Source organism: Dermacentor silvarum, chromosome 10 (assembly GCF_013339745.2).
Source record: "Dermacentor silvarum isolate Dsil-2018 chromosome 10, BIME_Dsil_1.4, whole genome shotgun sequence".
NCBI lineage: Eukaryota > Metazoa > Arthropoda > Arachnida > Ixodida > Ixodidae > Dermacentor > Dermacentor silvarum.
Genome location: NC_051163.1, coordinates 8,409,239 through 8,430,907, shown reverse-complemented (window position 1 = coordinate 8,430,907; position 21,669 = coordinate 8,409,239). Strand labels below are relative to the sequence as shown.

The 21,669-nt window shown below is 49.1% G+C and overlaps 1 protein-coding gene across 4 annotated transcripts in view; it reads right to left on the bottom strand.

Annotated features, from left to right (window-relative positions):
* Nucleotides 1-21,669, bottom strand: part of LOC119466591 (uncharacterized) — a 156,185-nt gene that overhangs the window by 10,747 nt on the left and 123,769 nt on the right. For all 4 annotated transcript variants that reach the window (XM_049657629.1, XM_049657630.1, XM_049657627.1 and 1 more), the window contains one exon: nt 16,882-17,052. In XM_049657629.1, coding sequence (XP_049513586.1) covers nt 16,882-16,919 — 38 coding nt within the window. In that variant the 5' untranslated portion in view covers nt 16,920-17,052. The remainder of the gene's footprint in view (nt 1-16,881; nt 17,053-21,669) is intronic.

Below are 21,669 nucleotides of genomic sequence, written 5' to 3'. Positions count from 1 at the left end.
AGCATAACAATAGGTAATAATACACCCATGGATTTGCGTAGTCACATTTCATTTAGGGAAGCGCCGGCGAGTGCGACTGGCCGCATTCGAGAACGGCAACGTATACGGATGTTGATTGCGCGTCGTGTTGTCGCTTTTTGCGTGTGCACTGTACGAAATGAGGAATGGTTTATTTCAAATCCGTATAGTCAAAACTGAACTACAGAAGCAGCTTTCCTCATCCTAATAGCTTAATTACCTTCATATCAGTGGGTCTGGTCCGCCAGCAGCAGACGCACGAACTTGGCCACTGTGATAGGCTTAACCTCGGTTGAACGCGATCGGCATCGGCTCAAACTGTGTTTGCGGATGGCGAGGGCTGAAGTTCGTGCAGCCAACAACGCAACACCGCTTGCCATCCCGCATCACTTGCCCGTCCACAGTAGTTTCGCGGGAATATTCCATAGAAGCTTTCCCGTTCGGCTTCCGAGCACGTGAGCGAAGAAGATCGCCCGTACGCTCTTCTGTTCGCGGTACCACACCCGCGAGCCACTCAAAGCCGCAAGCGTACCACACGTACGCTTGCGGCGCGCCTACGCATGCGCAGATGGTGCGGAACAAATAGTACGAGTCCTAGCGCGGCGCCAGCACAGATATATGTTCCAGACAGATATAAAGTGCTTGGCGGCCTCACGTTTTCACGCGCCTGGCTACGCAGCTACGGCGTGGTACAATCAACTCGTGTGGCAGATTTATGCCATGCGAGAACGTGCTTTTTCTTTACTTTGGGCGCTGGTCTGACGACTCTAAAAATAGAACAATTGATACGAGGCGAAATGCAAAAACGCCCGTGTCCCGTGCATTTGGGGGCACGTAAAAGATCCCGCAGAGGTCAAAGAGAGAGAGAAAATGATTTAATGAAAGGCAGGGAGGTTAACCAGGACTGATCCCGGTTGGCTACCCTACACTGGGGGAAGGAAAAAGGGGAGCGAGAGATTAAGAGAAGGTCAAGATTAATCAAGAAACCACCGCTACGGCGTGCCTCATAGTCAAATCGCGGTTTTGGCACGTAAAACCCCAGAATTCAATTCAATTCATTCAATATGGTGCGCGGTTCCAAACGAGGGAATTGGGTAGAAAGCGGGCACTTCCAAATTGAGAGGGTTCCTCCTCCCCCCCCCCTTTTTTTTTTCTAACAAAAATCCAAAGGACCGTGTGTCACGTGTACACTGTTTTGCCGATGACCGTTTTCTACCGGGTTAATCCCGTTAACCACTTATCGCTCGGCGCGAAACGTGCCTACTGCATTCGAAAGTTCTTGTTGCAGCCGATTTATTCAGCCTTGCCGATTCGAATCATGCGCGCGACGCGAACAGTGCTGCACATTCACCAATGTACGCGAGCACATTCTGGAACACTCTGGAATGAACGGCGATACATGTATAAACAGCAGGTGTACTTGATCCATCAGTTGAGATTTCCACGACCGACGACTGCGTTGGCCGCTATCGTTGTGAGTATTAGTGTGGCTCGTTTTTAAAAGGGCACAATTAGGTTCGCCCTATAAATAGCTAAATTTTTAAATCACACTTCTGTAAGTGCTTGATACTTCACAGTCACTACAACGCGACAATGTGACACAGGCGCTTGGCTCTTATCTCTCGTCCACATCTGTGACGCTGTTTTCAAGCGTGGCACAATTTCTGTTTCCGAGATGTTAGTAGAGCCGCAACAAGCGTAACATATAGGAACCTTTCACGGCCGCATTCAGACATCTCGTGTTATCGTGGCTCCTTTTACAACTTTCTGCAAAGTCATTCACCTGCCCTCGATCAGCACGCGCACGAGAAAGCGCAATTACAAGGAGCCCGTAGCCCGATTGCATTGCGTTCTACATACTTTACTCCGTGCTGGATATTCGTGGCACGCCGGTAAGTGGTAGTCTGGTGTATACAGCGGCCGTTTTCTTTTCAAGAAAAGTAGGTGAGCCTGCATGCCGAGACAGAAAATTACCGCTCTCTAGCGTGGCCGACGTCTCGCCGCAAACACGTACGTACCCGCTTGTGTATGTGTACGTTCGCAGCGACGGACACCGCTGATCGGCGGCGCACGTAATCGCGTCGGATTCTTTTTTTTTTTCACGGCGCTGATGATGAGAGCCAAGTGCAGGTCGAAGCCGTGATTCCGACGACAGGAACGTGCACGCGTCGTCGCATTTAATGGGAGCGCGCGCGTGTGTACTGAACGCTTCGACAGTTCTGAGAGGAAGGGCTCGTTCACACCGGCGGCGACTCGCAGTGGTCGCGCGACCAAGTTGGTTGCAAATGGTCGCTTTGGTCGAAAAGCGACCGTTTTGGGCCAATCGCTCACTGCTCGATTTTTCAGTCGCGCGATTGCAAAGCTTCTGAAACAATCGGATACGCAGGGGCGGGACGTCTGTATATACGTTGACGCTTATTTTACGTGGCGATGGTGTTCCGAGCAGATGTGAACGGCACCAATCGCGAGATATTTGGGTGTGGCGACGGGAAGGTTGCGCATGCCGGTGTGAACTGAGCATCGGTCGCCTTAAGTCGCTCCTCAGTCGCGATCGATCTCACGACCCCTGTCAATCGCCGGTGTGAACTAGCCCGCAGATTTACAGCACACTCCGTTACATGCGTTCTGACGCTTCAGAGCATTAGGACGCGAGCTCAATTCCCGTCCCCGGTTAATTGCCGCATTCTGACAGATGCATCAGGTTGCGCCGTTAAGATGCTACGGCGGCTGCACGTGATTAAGCTGTCTAAGCACTGATCGCTCGTTTTAAGTGTCGCGCGGTGATTTAACATACAGGGTCGCCCACTCTTAAGAGGGACAAATGACCAGAAGCCGTGTTGTGTAAGTATTCTTTTCCATCAATTTTATTGATTTTATTCCTTCCCATTCACTTATCGCGCCGACTGGCCGATACCGCGGCGACAAAGCAGGCGCCGTGGCGTCCTGCCAGCCAGCAACGAAAAACAGGAACAATGCAAAATGAAAATAATCGTTAGATAATACGGCCCCAGTATTCAAGCACCCATGCCAGCTTAAATATTCAGTGAAGGTTTTCAGATGATTATTGTTAGTAGATATCGGTGACACGTTTTTTTCCACGAAAGTAGAAGAAATGATGGTTATATATCGGACTGGACGACCCTGGACTCGCGTGTCTACAGTAATGGCCCGTTATTCGTTGCTACAACGGAAAAGCCACGTATACCAACCAACCAAGAGACGCGACTCACAAATGTAACAGCGTTGCGTGCTCGGCGTAGCTGCTTGAACGATTAACTGCGCCAAGCAGTGTTCAGCGAATGATCGTAACCTACTTCGGTGCCAAAAGGACTAAGCCTGAAGTGCTAATACGCGCACCACCACGCTCGGTTAATTACGCGAATCGCCATCAGTCCACGTAATTACCCACCGTCGGTCAGCGCGAAGCTATGGTTCTGTCGATTTAACGATGTGGTCGACACTTTTTTTTTTTTTTAAGCACGCACTGTGTAGTTGTTCGTTCACCGCAAAGTTCACTCGCCTCTGGACCGTGGCGATGACCGGGCCATCGCGTGCTGCTTTAAGGCGTTTCCAACATTCCTGCGAGATACAGGCATCTGTGTGACTCGGTAAACTATGTTAAGTTCGCGTGTATTATATACGAGTGCTTTCTTTTCTTTCACTCTCTTTCTCTCATCATTACCCATATATTACTCTTGAAGCAGTACATGCCAAGCCGTCGGGTTAACCTATGTTCCAAAAACAAATATTGCGCAGGCAGAACTCTACGAGACCGGCAAGACCTTGCGACACACTAGCCGAAACCCGCCGTCTTATAATGTTTTGCGCTCAATGAAATGCGATTTGACTCGATCATAAGCATCAGCTGAGAGCAACGTATACACTGAAGGAAGTAGTAAAGAGTAAACACCGAGAAATGCCTTTTCGCTGGGCGGGTGACGACGACAAATGATGCGTAAGGTGTCTGTCGCGCATGACGTTTCGCCGTGGCGAACCGTGGTATATATACGAACGAACGGTGTCCTAGTTTTAGTCGCCACCCGTTTCCCTGTGCTTTCGCGACAGTCGATACTCGATCGATAGGTGCACTGCAGAGCGTGTCACGCACGCGGCGTCGCGAATATTTATCTTTTTTATTTTTTTCTTTGCGACAGCAACACGTTAACGAATCGACCAGGGCTCAGCGAGTTGAGCACCTGAGATGGTCGTAAAAAAAGTGGGGGGTTCGAGTCTTGGGGAGAGCACATCTACCGTGTCCCTGCTAACGGTTACGCCCAGCCTATAACCGACATACATGTATACAGTGCGGTGACCCCGTCGGGTGGTTGACGTCGGCCTGCAGTAAGCATACGTGCGGTTTGCCCGTAACCCTAACTTCACGAAATCTTCAGTGTGACGGTGTTCAGAATACCTAAAAAAGGTCTGTTCGCTCTAGTAAATATTCAAGCAAGTGGGGCTATTGTGAAGCGCTAAATAGCTGGAAAATTTCACTTCACCAACCATCATCGTTCATTCATTTAGCGGAAAGAATGGGGGTCTAAGGGCACATTTTTTTTTTTTTTGAGTTATTAGTATAGGGTACCCGCCGAGGTGGCTCAGTTAGCTAAAGCGTTGCGCTGCTGAGCACGAGGTTGCGGGATCGAACCCCAGGTGGTTAAAATTAATCCGGAGCCCTCCACTGCGGCGTGCCTCATTATCAGAACTGGTTTTGGCACGTAAAACCCCAGAAAGAAGACAACTATAGGGTATATATGAAGAAAACAGACAACGAAGCCGTACAAGGCATAGATGAAATTAACTATCTTTATTTGAAATGTAGAAGTAATAAGGACTTATTATTTGCTTGCCTTTACTTATGATTTTAACATTTGAATTAAATATAATTAATTTCCGTTGTGTTTTGCATGGCTTCATTGTGCGTTGTCTTCACATAGTTGTAACTTCGTTAATTTTAAATGTTTAGCTTCGTGTAGCAGCCGGGGTCATAGTGTGCTTGTTGCCAATATTTCCAATTCATAAATAAGTGTGTGAATAAGATTTCATTCAGACGGTTATTTAGCCAAGAAGCCACTTCTCTGATGCTTCTACTAATACCACAGCACTATAACACAGACGCATGAAAAACAAGGTAGACACCACACCACGGTGTGCCATTTCCAACTGGTACACTGAAGAGAATACACGCCTTTTTAAGCACCTGAACCCGCTTTCCCCTCCCACCAAAATTGCCGATTGCGCTGTTGCGCACGCTCACCACAAGGACAATATATAGTGCGTGAAACAATCGAAGCGAACTTTACCAAACTGGCGAAATGGGCACGTGTCAGCGTCACGCCGGTTGGCCTATTATCGCCTTAACAAGTTCCTTGCAAGCGAAGGCGGGACAGGGTTTTTCATGACAGGGAAAAGGTGGTTGCGACGCTTGATATGCACGAATTTCCTGAAATAAATCAGTTGGTAGCCGCGCACCGTCGCGTACGTCTACCACATTCCTTTCTGCGTCCGGTTCTTATACTAGCGGCAATGCTTTGATTGCATAGTATGTATTGCAGCGGCATTTCGACGAGCGAGCGGACTCAAGCAGGATATTCCCTTCACCTCTTCGAGGCCTGTGGATCGCTGACTCCCGACACAACGATGAAATCATGGAGCGACTCAGAAGGCGGTCGTTGGCCGCCTGGAACACATTGAAGATCCCCAGGCACATCCACATAGAAATTCAGGCAAGACTTTTTTTTTCCTCACTTTACAACTTTACAACTACTTCATACCATGGGGTTTTATACGCATGTATGAATGCAGCCTATAGTGTGCTCAGTCAGAACGATGAAAACTCAAAGTACGCCAACTCATGTAACATGTATACATAACGCAGGAGACGGCACGAACACAGGGCTAAGGAATGACGTCATTGTCCTTCTTCAGAGTCGTTTCTACACTGTCAGAACAAATGGTGTACTGGTACTCTCGGAGTCCATTTCCGATAGTTCTTGAGCACCCCGACGTAGCACGTTCATTTTAGTTCGGTACAAGCACAGTTCTCGTACTTTACCGGGAAGTACGCGAACTCTTCAAGGTCCAGTTAAATATATGAAGCTAAAAAGCGCGCAGTTAATCTCGCAAACGGAGTCACCAGCAATACAAACAGCCACAACAGGCTGTTTAGTTCGAACGGAAATCTTGGACCCTGACTTTGCTTTCTCGAGAAACTCCGTGAACCTTGCTTTTCCTTTTCCACCTACGCCCAGCACTAAACCCGCACTTGCACACTTCAAGAAGAGCTCAGACCCATTTTCGCTGCTATTTCTTATCCTTAACTGCCCTATTATTTCGCACAGACATCTGTCCACAAAAAAAAAAAATACATTCACAAAACATCACTATACAGGGCTACTGATTAAAGCCGATTAAACCACTGCATACGTAGCACTTCAGCCGTGTCGACAGCGACGTGATTCGACGCACCTACAGCGTGTGGCACTGCGCCGAAAATACGTCGCCAATTCGTTACACGTGTATGTTGAAAAACGAAAACGCGCATCGACAATACCTGCAGGTCCGTTTCAGCACGTAGCGCAAGGTAACTGTGCAGGTAACTCAAGCCATGTGCTATGCCATCTCGTCAAGCGTTGCTTACACAATGCTAGTTGACAGAACGAGTAGTGACGTTTCCGTTGGATTTTTTAAGAATTAAGTACAAAATATAAAACACGCTCGCGGTGCTGTATCAAGTGATTAAAGGAACCATTACGCGTTATAGCACACGATAAGGGCAACATTTTGGTGCCGCTCCTGTAGTAAAAGCTCGCTGCATAAACCGACAGCGTTACGATGTTATGCAGCGAAGCTATAGCGCTAACTTTTAGGGGTGTGCGAATACTTATTTTTGAGACCGAATCGAATACGAATCTAACTGTGCCAAAAGTGAATCAAATGCTTTTCGAATAGTTTCGGAATAATGACAAGCCGTTTTCACCATGATAAGGCCGTATACCCTCCTCCATCCCGTCCGTCTGTCTTCGTTCGAACGTCGAAGGACTGGATCGAATACGCTTCCCGATGCAGCGATACTTCATTCGAGCCCTGTTCACTTCAAGCACATCGTCGAACAGCTCAACCCCGACTGTACGCGCCCACCCCTCATGCGAAACCGCCTCGAGGACCTTTGAGGTATTGGAAATAAATAAATAATAATACAAAGCGATATTCACGTCCTAGTATGCATTCACAACGTTAGCAAGCGTTTGTCATCACGTTGCAAAGTATGAAGCGTTGTTCATCAAAAGCACAACTAAATCATTATGAACAAGTAAGCAGCCCGTTAGCATAATCGGGACTCTACCGTGATTGAGCGTTATAGCGGTTTAGCCATGAAGGTCTCGACTCTCCAAGCAACGTATCGCACGTGCTTCGCCACGTCATACTTCTTGCGTTTTATGACTACACTACGGCCGCTGCTATTAAAAGTGCCACACTTTTGCTCTAATCGTATGTTTGATCGCCCTCAGTTGACGTTCTGATATATTCGAAATAAGAATATTCCTACTTACGAATAATGACTCGAATTGAATTTGATCGGATGATCGGATTGAATTTGACAGTACCCGATTGGTTATTCGAAAGTTTCGAATATTCGCACACACCTTTTCTAAAAATTTTTGTCGAGTCGCGCTATCCGTGTCTTCTCAGCGGTGCATAAATAACCATACAGGTGCTGTAATGCATGCTGCAGAGTGTGTTGTGTGGTACCACAACGTGCGCATTTTGCTGACGACTGCGACGTTATAACCCCCTGCGTAAAGCAAATTCGTCGAATGCCGGGCGCCACGCGCCGAAAATGTGCCCGCATGCGTCGCGCATTCACTGCGAGCTGTCAGGCACGCATACTCGCTTCTTTAGTGACGCCAAATAAATGGCTGCGAAACAACGATAACAGCGGCCGCACGTGTTATGCACGGCTGTGATGGGACTACAAATTGCTCCGGCGCGTACGTGCACACTTCCTCTCCGACAGGTCTCGCACAAGCGAGCGCGGCTTTGGAACCGGGAGATGAGATTGCGCAACCGCATCGCGCTTTCGAAAACACGAATGGGGACCGCGGTCCAAAAATGTAGCAAACTGACTGCTGCTGCGTCAACAAACGATGTGACCCAAAAAGAAAACGAGAGCTTCAGCCGAAACGAGGTTGAAAAGGAATGCCCGACACAAAATAACCAAGCACACACACACACGATGTCAAAGGCTGCCGGCGCCAGCCGCATGCCACTGCGACGGCCAAGCAGCCATTCGCGTCGTGATCGGAACGCAGCTCGCTTGGCATGCTCGGCTCTGCCGGCGTCGCCGCTCACTGCGTCAGTCAGCGAAACAGCTGGCACTCGACTGAGCGCATGGGTCTCTCGGCCACAGGACGGCAGGCACGGCACCCACACACACACGCGCGCTAACAACTCCAATCACGTGACCCCACGCAGGCGGGAAAAGCTGCAGGCACAGGCTACGAGCCAGCGAGCGCCAGCCGCGGGCTCGTCGGAATGCGGCCTGTAGTACGTACCGGGCCCGCGGCACGACCACGCAGTAGAGGTGAAGCCTAGCGTCGACGCTCATCTCGGCCGCCGGCGGCGGTTTCAGCAGGACATGGGAGCGACGTTCACACGCCCGACGGGCTCTCTTCTCGAACACGCGCACCCATTGCGTCAAACGCGGGGGCAGCACTTGAAGACCGAGGCGCGGCCGGTTAAAATAAAGGACCCGGGCACCTCTCCTCCCGATGAGGCGCTATTTCGAGCCCTCGGGGGGCAGACGCGGAGGCGTCGGCCGGCCGGAGCAGATGAGCTCGTGGGGTTGGGCCCACCCGACGAAGACGACGACTTCGCGTTCTCGCCGCAGAGCGGTCGCCGCGGAGGGAGAAGGCAGCAACAGGCCAGCGGGCAGAATGCCTAATGCGCATGCGCCGCGCTCCCTCTTCTCTCGCGGTCTTCTTGGAGAAAGGGAGAGCAGCCCCGGGTCGGGGGGACTCGTGCGCCTCGCCCACGCCAGGTTTGAACCCCCCTCCACACGCGCCGCCAGCGGGAACCACCGCCAGGCGCCGCCACAGTTGCCATATTGGCGGTCCCCGCTAAAACGCGCGCCAAAACAGCCGGTACTGACAGCAAAAGAAACGTATCGCTCCGCGTAGCGACACCATGTGGAAGCAACGGAAACGTCGAAGCGTCAGCTCCACAAACCAGTGCTTGTTTATATCAATTCTTAGTAGACAAGATAGAGAATAGAAGAGGAGAGGGAAGGGGAAAACTGGGTGCATGCTCAAGCACTGCCATGATGGAAACTTTTTCGACAAGGAAGGAGAGGGACAGACGAAGAAGATTCCTTGAAAATACACCAGTTAGATGTTCCAACTTGCCTGTATTCAGTCCCTCTGGAATTGGACAACGCCGAAAACGTAAACACGAAACGTGCACATGCCATACAAAAGCTACCTTCGTATCGGCCATATACTTCCTAAGCGACATCTTGAACTAAAGCGCGTTAAAGGTGTTTCCTTGTTCATCCAAATTTTATTCCACATTATTTTTCCGTCTGTCGGCCCCATCTTGATTTTGGATTTCCATAGTATACATCTTGTACTTCACGGTCATTTTAATTAACAAAAATAGATTAAGAGTAATACCGTAAAAGAGATTTGTCATTCCTCCGTGTTTCACAGTTTCTGAGCAAATAGTTTAAAAGCAACCTGAACAACAACGTCGGTTGACGAAGATGGCACGCAAACATCCGGTCACTGCATGATGGCTTAATTACCGTGCTTTATTTCGTTACTTGAAAATTTCCCCGCTTAATTGCCGCCAGCGGTGTTTACGCGACGTTAATTTGTTACTTAGTAGTTTTGACTTGACGTAGTCAATAACACGGGTTCAGGCAGACCCGATGTGCTACCGACTTTTCTTTGTCTCGAGCTTGGCCGTCACCGTACGAATTACGAGGTTATCAGACAGGTCATATAGAACTTGAATTGAATTGAATGCTCATTTTCATGGTGCTGTACATCTGCACTCAAGTAAAATCTGCACTCAAGCAAGTTGACCAGCTCCCACTAACAAAGGACTGCAAAGCAGTGACATCTTGTCCTGGAAAAAAAAAATAAAAAAGGGAAAACACGGAATACACAAATTTTTGCAATACTATAGAACAGCATTATTACTAGGCACGAATTTAGTAGGGTGCAATAGTTAGTGATTATGCATAATACAATAACAATAATGCAGAAACACCGAACAAAAATTTAAAAAAATGACAAACGTATATGCACAAGACACAAAATTGAACTACAGTGATATCATTTGGCAAATCGCACCTATATGGCACAAATAAACATTAAAATTATAAACCGATTGATGCATTAGATCCAAACGTCAACATAGATGCGGATTCTTCTCGCCCCGGAGAAACACCATGGCCTAGACTGGCTAGAGCAAACACTCACCGTGACAGCTGCGCTAAACAGACTTACTGAGCATAATATTGCGCTATATACTCTGTCTCGCCAAATCTAAAAACTAAATTCTGGGGTCATACGTGCCAGATACGTGCCAGAAGAACCAGAAAGGCCCTTCTCTAATATCCGCCGTTAATCATTTCGTGCACGTGACACAAGCTGCATCAAAAGAAGATTTGCATTTTCAGTGCACACTGGAACAGCGTATACGCGCATATTTCCTCGTGTTTGTTCCTCTGTGGCTGACAGGATCCGTATAGCTTCAGCTGCGTTGCACGGATTTTGTGAGACTGGAGTACAGCTATCGCCTACCACTAGCTTCATCTGTCATAACACATTCAATAGCAGGTAAAACAACAACATATACAGGGTGTTTCAGTTAACTTGGGCCAAACTTTAAAAAATATGCAAATGCTTCGCAGCTCGACAGAATCAAGGTAATGCTGTTTGCCGTCGCTTGTAGATACTCGGGTTCTTTTTTTAAAAATCCGCTTAGTTAGATAATTAGTCTTAATTAATCATCTTGCCAATTATTATAATTAGAATAAATGTGCCAATGAGAAAGTTGTAGAGCAACATGAAAAAATCCCGATGCAGCTTTCTGTTGCTCAATACGTACTATATAAAATTGTTTTTCCGAGCATGAAAGACGCCCGCGAATACACGCAAAATTGCCGCGCGACTGGCCGCTCGAGGCAGTTGGCGTGTATTCGCGGGCATCTTTCATGCTCGGAAAAACGTTTATATAGCACGTATTGAGCAACAGAAAGCTGCATCGTGAGTTTTTCATGTTGCTCTACAACTTTCTCATTGACACTTTTATTCTAATTATAATAATTGCCAAGTTGATTAATTAAGACTAATTATCTAACTAAACGGATTGAAAAAAAATAGCCTGAATAACTACAAGCGACGGCAAACAGCATTGCCTTGGTTCCGGGACGACAAATCGAAGTGGCCCAGTGTGAATTTACGTATGCGTTTGGCAGCAACATTTAACACGTACTCATGAATGCATCATTGTGCTACACGCGTCCTTGTTAGTCGACGCTTGTCATTTCCGATGCATGCCAACAGTAATAGCTAGTAGGCGATAAAGGCAGGGGCCGCGTGAACTGTTAATCAGGGACGCGCAACATCGCGAGCAGCACGTGAAACCGTTAGATTGTATGTCGGATGGGTTGTGTTTGCTACACCGCGTAGCTTTTACGAGCCCGCTGTTCTAAACACTGCTTACGCAGGAAGTGTAGCCAACGAAGATTCACAGCCGGTGCGAGTTTGGTTGATACTATCGCTGTCACGTGCTTTCGCAATTTGTACGCATTTTGTTTTTCTGCTCCGCTGGATCAGTTTTGGCCGATCTTCCTGTGGCACTTCCAGCGCCACATCGGTCGTCAGCCACGCGGAGAAATTCACGCAGACTTTCATCGCAGCGGACGTCAATGCTGGCGTGCAAAGTCTCTCGACGCACGGCCGACCGTTTTCGTAATCCAGTTTGAAAACTTCTCTGGCGTCGCTTCAAAACGCGTGGGCGCTCTATAGCGGGTAGCGGAACGAGCGTCTTGGTCAGCACGCAGCAGGCTCGTCAGACAATGCCTCTAGAAAATTACTTCCGCCTTCAAGGCCACACAGAAACAAAAGCTACGGCGGGTATAAATAAGCGTCAATCAGCGCCGCTACCCTCGGGTTTTCGCGTCCGTCTGCACCGCGCCCAATGTCAAGCGACAGGCGGTCGCGCTACATTCTGAGGATTAGGATTAGCGCCGAGACGAACGGCTTACGCCTAGACCGCCCAGATTGAAATGTCACTAGAAGGCGCGGCCGTTGGCAACGCCAGACGCCAAGAGGCTGCGAACGAATTATTTCACGTTTTGGCCTCCGAGATCATCGCGCTGCTAGTCTCGAAGCCCACGCCTGTTCCAGTGAAAGCGCGCACACGTCGCGGAAGCTACAGCTCACGTCAAGTGATCCAGAGGACGGGTTCCTAAAAAGTTGATAGAAGAACAGCTCGTGACTCGGGCGTAGTTATGAGCTCATCCAGTAGAAGATCGACAGGGCGTGTCTTAATATACAACGTAAACTAGCGTTCATTCGTTACGGGAGCGGCAGCAAACGAGGACGAAGACAGAACACGCCCGTCCCTTGTTCGCCCTCGTTTGTGTTGTGCCGCCGCTCCCGTAATGAAGCAGCTGCTGTATATAGGCACGATGACGGCTGTCGTCACGGCAGTACTGGCTTAATTTGCCAATCATATTCAGGCCATAAAACAGGAACGGCTGTTGCGCAGCGTAACTTGTACCCCTACGATCATTATCAATAGAATTAATATAAAACAATTAATATAGACGAAAATTAACACAACACAACGGACTCTCAGTCAAGATTGCCATTTATTCATCTAAGGGCTACCACGGTCATTACAATCATCCTTTACCGCAGCCGTGGATTAGCAAAACGGCTCGCGAGATCGGTTTACCATGTATAGCTTTGCTCTGACGACGGCGATTCAAGAGCACAAAATCTTCTGACGTCACGGCATCAACTCTTCACGAGATTTGTCACGAAATTATGTTGTTGCGAAAATAAATCATCAGCAGCAGCCTTTCACAACTCGGCACGTAGAAACTGTGAATGTCGTGAATTTTCTTTCCCCACTTATCCGTAGCCTCAGGACCATTGCGCGTTCTTGTTGACAGAGCGTGCAAAAAAAAAAAAAAAAAATAACGCGACACTGCGTTCCGTTGCAACTACATAAACGCAGAACCTTCGGTATATATAGCTGCCCTCGTGGCCCGTGGAATCCTTCTCCAACACACTGAGATTACTGAATGATTGATCAACGTCGCAATAGACGATACTTGGGAACACTGACCGCACCTCCGGTCTACCAATAATGCAATTAACGCACTGCTGTGCTCAATGAGAAATAATGTCCTGTGCGAACTCCCCTGACCAACATAGTGCTGCGAGTGTTCACCACCTCTTTTCTCTCTCTTTACGTTTCCCTCCCCCGCGTAAGGCAACCAGCCGGACGCTCTTTAGGTTAACAATCCCGCCATCCCTCTATATGATCTATGAAATCCCGTCCACGCAGGTAACTTCGTACCTCAAGGAAATGATAGAAAAACCAGAGCACGTGAACGGGGCAGCACGAACGACGAGACACAGGAACAACGCATTTCGTGTGCCGTTCGTGTTATCTGCTTTCGTTCTAATGACTATGTGTACCAACTAGCCAAACAACAACTTGTTCTCCAGGAATTACCCGCGCTATACAGGTGGTGTTGGTTATACCGCCCTCCATGTGCTCGACGCCTCTTTAGCGGCATTCGCTATCGCCGGGACGTGGGCGTCTTAACCCTTGGAACCAGTCCAGAACTGTCTGGGGCGGCGATTCGCTGGGCCCTTTCTGCCGGACGTCTCTAACGAACGGCCCGTTGTCTCCATAAATAGCGCCGACGGGCACCGAAAACAGTACCGAAACGCCGCGATGAACAATCGATGGAGCTTGAGCGGTGGATGATGACCGAGATTAATACACTACTGCCCATCTGTACTGTTCGAGGCAAGAGCCAGATTACTGAAACTAACCAACCCTTCCCCTTCCGGAAAGTGGGGGGTAAGCGAAGCTTGTCCGGGGTGCACCTAAACTAACCATGATGCGACGGCTGCGACGGAGAGAACGACGTCACTGACGGTATGCCCGCAGTCCGCCGTTATCGGTTGCGTTCGATGTCTCGAGTTTGCTCGGCGGCATGGTTATGAGCATTCGCCCGCGATTGCCGCTAGCGATTCTTCGAAATTAAATTGCTTCAAAATTAAATCTGTCCGTTACGTAAGACAATGAATGGCTCATACCCCCGTAAACGCGGCCTCCCCATTCCAACGACAGTGGAGAAGTGAAATTCTACGCTGGAATGATTAGCGGCAACGCAGCCAGCTGCGGAAGAAGACGACGACGCACGAGCCAATGATAATGATGGTAGTTTTTTGCGTACACGGACGCCACCGAAATCTGTGCCTTATAAGAAGCTTCGCATGAATATGCACGAAGCATCAACACACGTTTACATTTTATATGCATACAGCAGCGTTCACTTGGCTAGCTGACCAATGGTATAATGGATCTCACCGCAAGATCCTCTAGGAAGATAACGTGGACGCGATTCTAAGATTATTTGTCACTCGTGACTTCGAAAGGTCAGGGTGTAAATAGCACTTACGTTGACAGTTCCTTGCTTCTTTCACTAGTCGAAAATAACCGTGAGGCAAGAGCGCTGACGAAAGACAGCAGGTTCCACTGTTGCTCAAGTTTTTTGGCCGCTTAACATGACTCGTGTATACTTCCGGTGCCTCAGTACGGTGAACAAATCTCGCTTAGCTGTTAGCAAGCGTGCGTTCTACGAAGTTGTGCAAGCCCTAAATACTCATTTGGGGGCGTTCGCAAATTAATTCACCCCGCACTACCGTCACGACCAAATAAGCGAAGGCGTGGGCACAGTGGCATGTACGCACTTATCCCAAACTACGAGAAGGTCTCATCTATATAGCTTCGAAGCGGGTATAGACAGTTTGCGCGAAATCTGCTGGACAACCTAAGCATAGCACTTGCAAGAGGCTTGCGCACACAACAAAATAGCGTGTCAACCAATGCGTACTCGGTTGACAAGTGTCACGTCACCTGGCGGCATGTCGAGGCGTCATGTCCGCCTCGTTCGTTTCGCCTCACACAAATGGCGCCCAAACGTGACCTAAAGCTAGTGCGAAACTCCGCTTCGTGTAAATAAGGCAACAGCCAAAGTCTCCTATATGGGCAGTGCGTCCTTAAGAAACGAAGCATAACCCGTTCATAGACGCTTTCGAGTGGACGGGCAGTCCACGACAACCGGCGTGATATAGTGTCTCAAACGTTATCATGGAAGTCAACAAGAAAGGAATCTGGTTTTGTGCTCTAGTTCACGGTTAGTTCCTCGTACGCCCAACTGGCAAGGAAGACATTACATGAGTGCACCAAAGAAACGCAGTTCTTTGTTTGTTTTTTTTTTTTTTTTTTCTTTCTTTTGCCAGAGCTGACTGCCGACGACATGCGACCGGAAGTTTATGGCATCGCAGGCTGTTCATGGCGATGACTAACTGGTATAGAGATGTTCTTGCTGTTGGCAAGCAAAGCACCTGGAATGTTTTCCATCTCGCCTGCCAACCACACCTGCTAAGTCTGCAGGACGACAGACAGAATGGCACTCTATAACAGACTGTTTCGACATCGCGCCTCGCCTACCACAATCTTACTGCAGGCTACTACATTTCAAGATAACTTCTGCAGCAAAAATACAGGCAGAAAGGTACAGGCAGAAACTAGGCGCATAAAACATTTTTGTCGCATTCCAAGAGGCTCCAAACGCACTCGCCATAATTCAACGCAGTGGAAAACGCACGTTTCACCGCAAAGGTGCGAAAAAGGAAATGGGACTCAACTCACTACAGGCTTCGTTTAGAAGAGTTTCTAATGCGATTAATGGCATCGCGGATAGATTCGTCACGCAACTGGAGTGTCCCGGGCGGTCCGTAATTAGACATCAACCACGCGACAGTGGTGATACTTTCTTTTTCCTCATTACATTACGTTTAACGTTACAAGCAGATTCCAACTGGTTTTCAAGGTTATTTTTGATATACTATACGGGGGAAAATACGTTTCACTGCCAGCTCTTTCACGTTTGTCTGAAGATTTCAGGTACGATTGTATATTGGCGATAACGCGAGTCTGTCCACGCACATGAAATGGGCAAACCGAGGAGACTTGTGAAATAGCAACACGTGACACATACTCCACAATTACAGACTGCCATTGGGTAGTGTTGCTGTCTTAAAACTGTAGAAAAATAAAGAAAATGGTCTACCTTAAAGGCTGACTCTTACGTGTTTAAAAATCAATGCTACCTCATCTAGATTACGTTACGCTTCAGGACGGCAGAAGAAAGCAAATGATATACACACAGCGCTGACAAAGTAAGAGCCCTGTCTGTGTATGTGAGCGCACAATTTCATTCCGTCTGCCGTTCTTGTACGTATAACGCACCACGTAATCTGTACTGATGGTGCACCAACAGGCCCAAACAGCGACTTAGTGAATGCTACGTCCCCATTCCCCGATAAAAACACGATATAGTAAAGCAAACACAACACGCATACCACAGGCACACGAGCATACTAACCATACAATAAAAGAGAGAGAGAGAGATAAGAGGAAGCCGATACACGTAGAAACACCGAGTCCTCCAACGAGGCACAGGCTAACTAATGCGAGTTCACAACACTGTGCACGGAGAGCACTATATACTGTATACACACACAGGCCTGCCTGCCTCACCTCTGCTGCCTGATGTATCCGTCCGGTTGGCTGGCCATGTTGGCAGCGGAGTGGGCCAACAGGGGGAGCTGGTCTGGCCCGACGGGCGACTCCGGCGTCGAGACCAGGTGCGGTCGCTGGGCCTCGTACAGGGTCACTCGCACGCGCCACGCCTCCTCCTCCTCACCCCTCCTGTGCGAGAGATAGAGAGAGAGATATTGAGAATCGCACATATTTAGGCACGCGGGCAACGTTATGCTGTGAACACGCATCTGCTCGCCAGATCACCTAATCTAAGCAGCACTCTGTTTCACTGTGAAGGAGTGGGTGCGTATTCCAGGATTCAGAGATCGCAACTAGTGCTAGAGAGGCGCACGACAATGAAAAGATGCGCACAGGGCACGACGTCCGACTTCAACTCAATTATGGTGTCGCGGAGTCGGTCCACTTTTAACGAGTGCTATTCTGGCTCGCATTGCAGCTAGTCAAACTCTCAGGTCACTCTCGGGGACTAGTATAGTAAGAATGCATGGCGCCATGATGCGAGAACGGCGTCCAACTGTCGCACTGTTCTTGAGTTCCAACTAGCCGACACTCGCAATGACATTACTTTCCAGTAAGCTCGGTGCCGCCAACCATATCGTACCTTGAAGCAGCCGCAGTGCGCGAACCGAGCATTTCGCGCGTCATTCGACGACGCGTTCCCAAGGACAATGCTGCGCGAGGTTCCAGTTAATGACTGCACACGGCAGCCGCGACTCAATCGAGTGCCGACGATCCTCGCACGATGGCGCCGCCATCGTGAGCGAGGTGAGAACACCACCTAAGCTGACCTTTATAAAAGCCGCCCTCCGCTAGCCTGCTTTTATTTCGTGCCGCTACGGTAGGCACGAACACAAACATAGCGCAGGAAAAATACCCGACTTTTCCTCTACATACATTTTTTATTCCTCAACGTCAAATGTCCGTTCCCCGTGGCATGCTTTCTTTGTTGGGAAATTTCTGCCTAGGCGACGCTATAGCAAGGCCCGCCCCTCCGCTGTCGCGGATTACGAAACCAAACTGCCACCTTTTTATCTACAATACCTCGTTTTCGTCCCCTGCGCTGTCGTCTTCGGCTACGCCCTTGGACGACGTCAATCACAGCTGCTTTCTGACGCAACTATCCGTCGCTAAGCTTTACAGCTATGCTCATGTGACGTCCAAACATCGATTACAGCAAATCTCTGCCGATCACCCCCCCCTCCTCCCCCACCCCGAAAGAAAGACTGACATGCACGCGACTTTAATATGGAGGATTTCAAGCTCGTTAACACCGTTGTCCGCCAGCGCATAAGGATCCCGCTCATAACGACAATCCATGAATGAAGAAAGAAAAATAAAGGATACAGAAATCGGGAAGTTTAAGGAAGGGCGGAAGAAAGAAGGCAAATACAGTTCGTCAGTACCCCAAGTGGCGTTCCGCTTACGTATACGTCATCACCAGGATCGATCGGCCGGTCGTGGGTGGTGGATGACACGAAAATATCAGTTTCGCCATAAGGGCGAAGCAATGAATGAGATAGCAACATGTTAGAATATTGCACGAAGTGTAGGACTCGCAGCTGTAGTAGTGGCAGTACGAATTGAAGTACACGTAGCTAAGTAAAAACGAGCTGTTGTGCTCCCGCATGCCATCAGACGATTTCATTTGTGTTTATTAATTAAAGCCAACGTCTGTCTTAGCGACTTCACCACCACTTTTTCGTATCGGCTATGTTTCAAACCTCTTGCATGGGCCGATCCCGGAGGTAGTGCACTGCCGCGCCAATAAAATTACACCAGTTTAAGGTTTGAGCTCTGTTACCGTTTCGCGCTTTCCACAGTTATGTCTGAGAAGATTTAAGATGAAAGGCATGCGCTGCCGGTGTTTTGTCTCGTGAAATTTGTTTGTGGGCTGCCATTCTCAAAATTCTGACGAATAAAAATTTGTCAAGAATGCAAGACCTGGTATGAGCAACTTTAGTGATAGAATGGTGTGGCAATATAATCCGCATATATCGCATCTCATATAGCATGGCGTGGTATATAGCGCTAATACATATACTTAAATTTATGGGGGACCTCACAGAGACGCCGACGGCAAGAATTCGCTTCGAGTTTCTATATATGCTAAGAACTAACACACAGGCATACCCTAACATATGCTAAGACGTAAGTTACGTAACACACAGGCAACCCGGGCTGTCAAAATATCTCGCGCAGAGACAAAAGACAGCAGAGCCGAAATGAGCCTCGCGGCATGCGCACTCGTAATTAAGTCACTATAAGTCTAATACTCGGACTAAGTCACTAAGTAACGCAAGAAAGTTGGCCCTAAAAATCAGACGACCACGGCGCACACTGCCGGCGAGCTAAAGGCAGCGTCACCCAACATTATTAAAACACCCACTCTGACTGCAACAACGCTTCTATAGCAGAGGCACAAATGACGGTACAGCCTGTGGGGCCCATCTTCGTGATTGGTCACGAAAAAAAAAATAATGTCGGCCCTTAAATCAAAGGACAAAGGCGCACCGCCGTCGAAATAAAGGTGAGAACTTAAGTCAACGAGACAGCTGCCGAGTTAAGCTGGGAATAAGTGATGAGCGAAACGGGTCTTCCTCTCCGCGTCGCGAAACAGATACCTCCAATCACCACCGTCCGTCGTCGGAGTTCGTGCGAGTTCCGCGCCTAAACATGGGCGTGTCCGGATGACAGTTCCCGCGAGGCAAAACAAAACCCACGCAATCTCTGGCACGGCCCCCGCACGCGAACGCCGAGCTAAGGTCAAGGGCAGAGCAGCACACGACCGCTGCCAGAAAGAGGAGAGCGGGCGCCCACGTCCAAGGCCGTGCAGAGCTGACATACACGGCTGCTGATTCACAGCAACGACCATTAATTAACGCGGCTGAACGTTACTGAGCAGTCAGTTGAAAAGCAAGAAACGCGTTTTTTTTTTTGACGGACTGATTGACGGACTCGTTGACTGATTGACTGGTTAATTGATTGATTGACTGATTCATTGACTGACTGGTTTATTGATTGATTGGAAATGTCGGCAACAAGTACAGTATGCCGCCGGCTTCTTCACAAGTTCAATTTCTCACTGAATGAGTGATAACAAATGTGCAGCGAGATCGTACAAAGGAGGAAACATTCCCTATTTGAAGATGAATCGCCTCTCCTGAAGACTTCGTTAATTTGAACTTGTCGACGTCCAAATTAAAGGAATCGGGAGGAGATGCGCATCACCTCCCATAGAGTCAGGGATTTCTTCGTCTCTCTTTCTTCTTATGGAAAGTTCGGAAAGACCGCAGTACGCGCCGCCTACAGCCCAGAAAGAGAAAGATTTCTTTTCCCCTTCTCTCCTCCTTTGAGTTGCGAAATTCGCAAAATCGAGAAAAACGATACATTGCATTCGGAAACCCGTCATATAGTCACTCTCAGAAACAATATCGCACACACTATAGTACGCAGACACGCACAAGCGCACGCTAGCTCTCCGATAGCGACGCTCGTGCACCGATTAGAGCACGCGCGGCGTGCCGAATGACGCGGTCAAGTTCAGTCCGCAAATTAGCATTCGACAGAGGGGCGTTTCCAAACAAACAACGCCGTGGCTTTCGCGCTGGAAAGGCGCCGCCCTATCACGGCGGCGCTGGGAGCGTCGTCGCCACCCTATTAATCGAGGCGTGTTCCCCTTCCCGGCGTATCTAGTTTCAATAAACACAGTTCCGGCGGCAAACGCGGGCGCGTTCGAGCTCATTATCCCACTCATCAGGTACGCGGCGCGTGGCAGACGAAGCCGAGATGGCCGGAAATGCCTCACGTACGCATAACCACCACCGCAGTGCAGAGAGCGATATGGCGTTCGCGTGCACCGGGAAAAAGGCAGGCCGCCGCAGGGAAATGCGCAGCCAGTCTCCGGGCTCTTTCCGGGTTTTAACACAGCGGCGCGGCTCGCGCTGACACGCGAGCGTACGCGCTCGAGCGTGGTTGCGTTGCGATGCGGGCGGGAAAGCGAGCACGCAGTGCAGCCGTGCCTGGCCCTGCCCTAAGCACTGCATACGGATAAATGGGAAACCGGAAGTCGACACGACGCGGTCGGTTCGTTCAGTCTCGCCTCAACACGAAACCACCGCCCGACGACGACGGAAACGTCGTCTGTCTTTTTAGCCTTTTTTTTTTTTTTTTTTTCATCGTCCGCACGCTTTCTGTTTTTTCGTTTGTTACCGTTTTCTTCGGCTGAATTGTTTTTTTATCTCCTCCAGCGTGAGTCGATAAAAGAAAAAATCAACGAAAGAGGACGGTGACACCGGTCGCCACTGCGACGCAGCGGAGGTCCGAAACGAATCGAGATAACGGGGCCAAAGAATAAAAGATTACGCGCCTGCTCTCGACACCTCGCGTGCGGAGGGGTGTATGGAAACGGTGCTGGCGTGGGACGTACGTAGTACTATATATACTATAACGTATGCTGGCCGGCGAGGTCGCGGAAAGTGCAAGGCTGTGGGGAACGAGAAAAACAGGTCGGCCGAAACTTTCTAACGAGGCTTGAGCGGGGCTTTCGAGCGTCCAGACAGCTGCGAAATATAAGACGTATTAGAATAATAATAATAAAAAAAAGGAGAGTGCCAAGAACGGCCGCAAGAAGGAACGCTACGCGAATGAAATCGGTCGCGTTGCGTTAACGGGCAACACGGAAGGAAACTTCACACACGAAGCCATTGCTTGGAAGGCAGATTTCAGGGAACACTTTCAGTCGAGATTGAATGTCACGCGCGTACT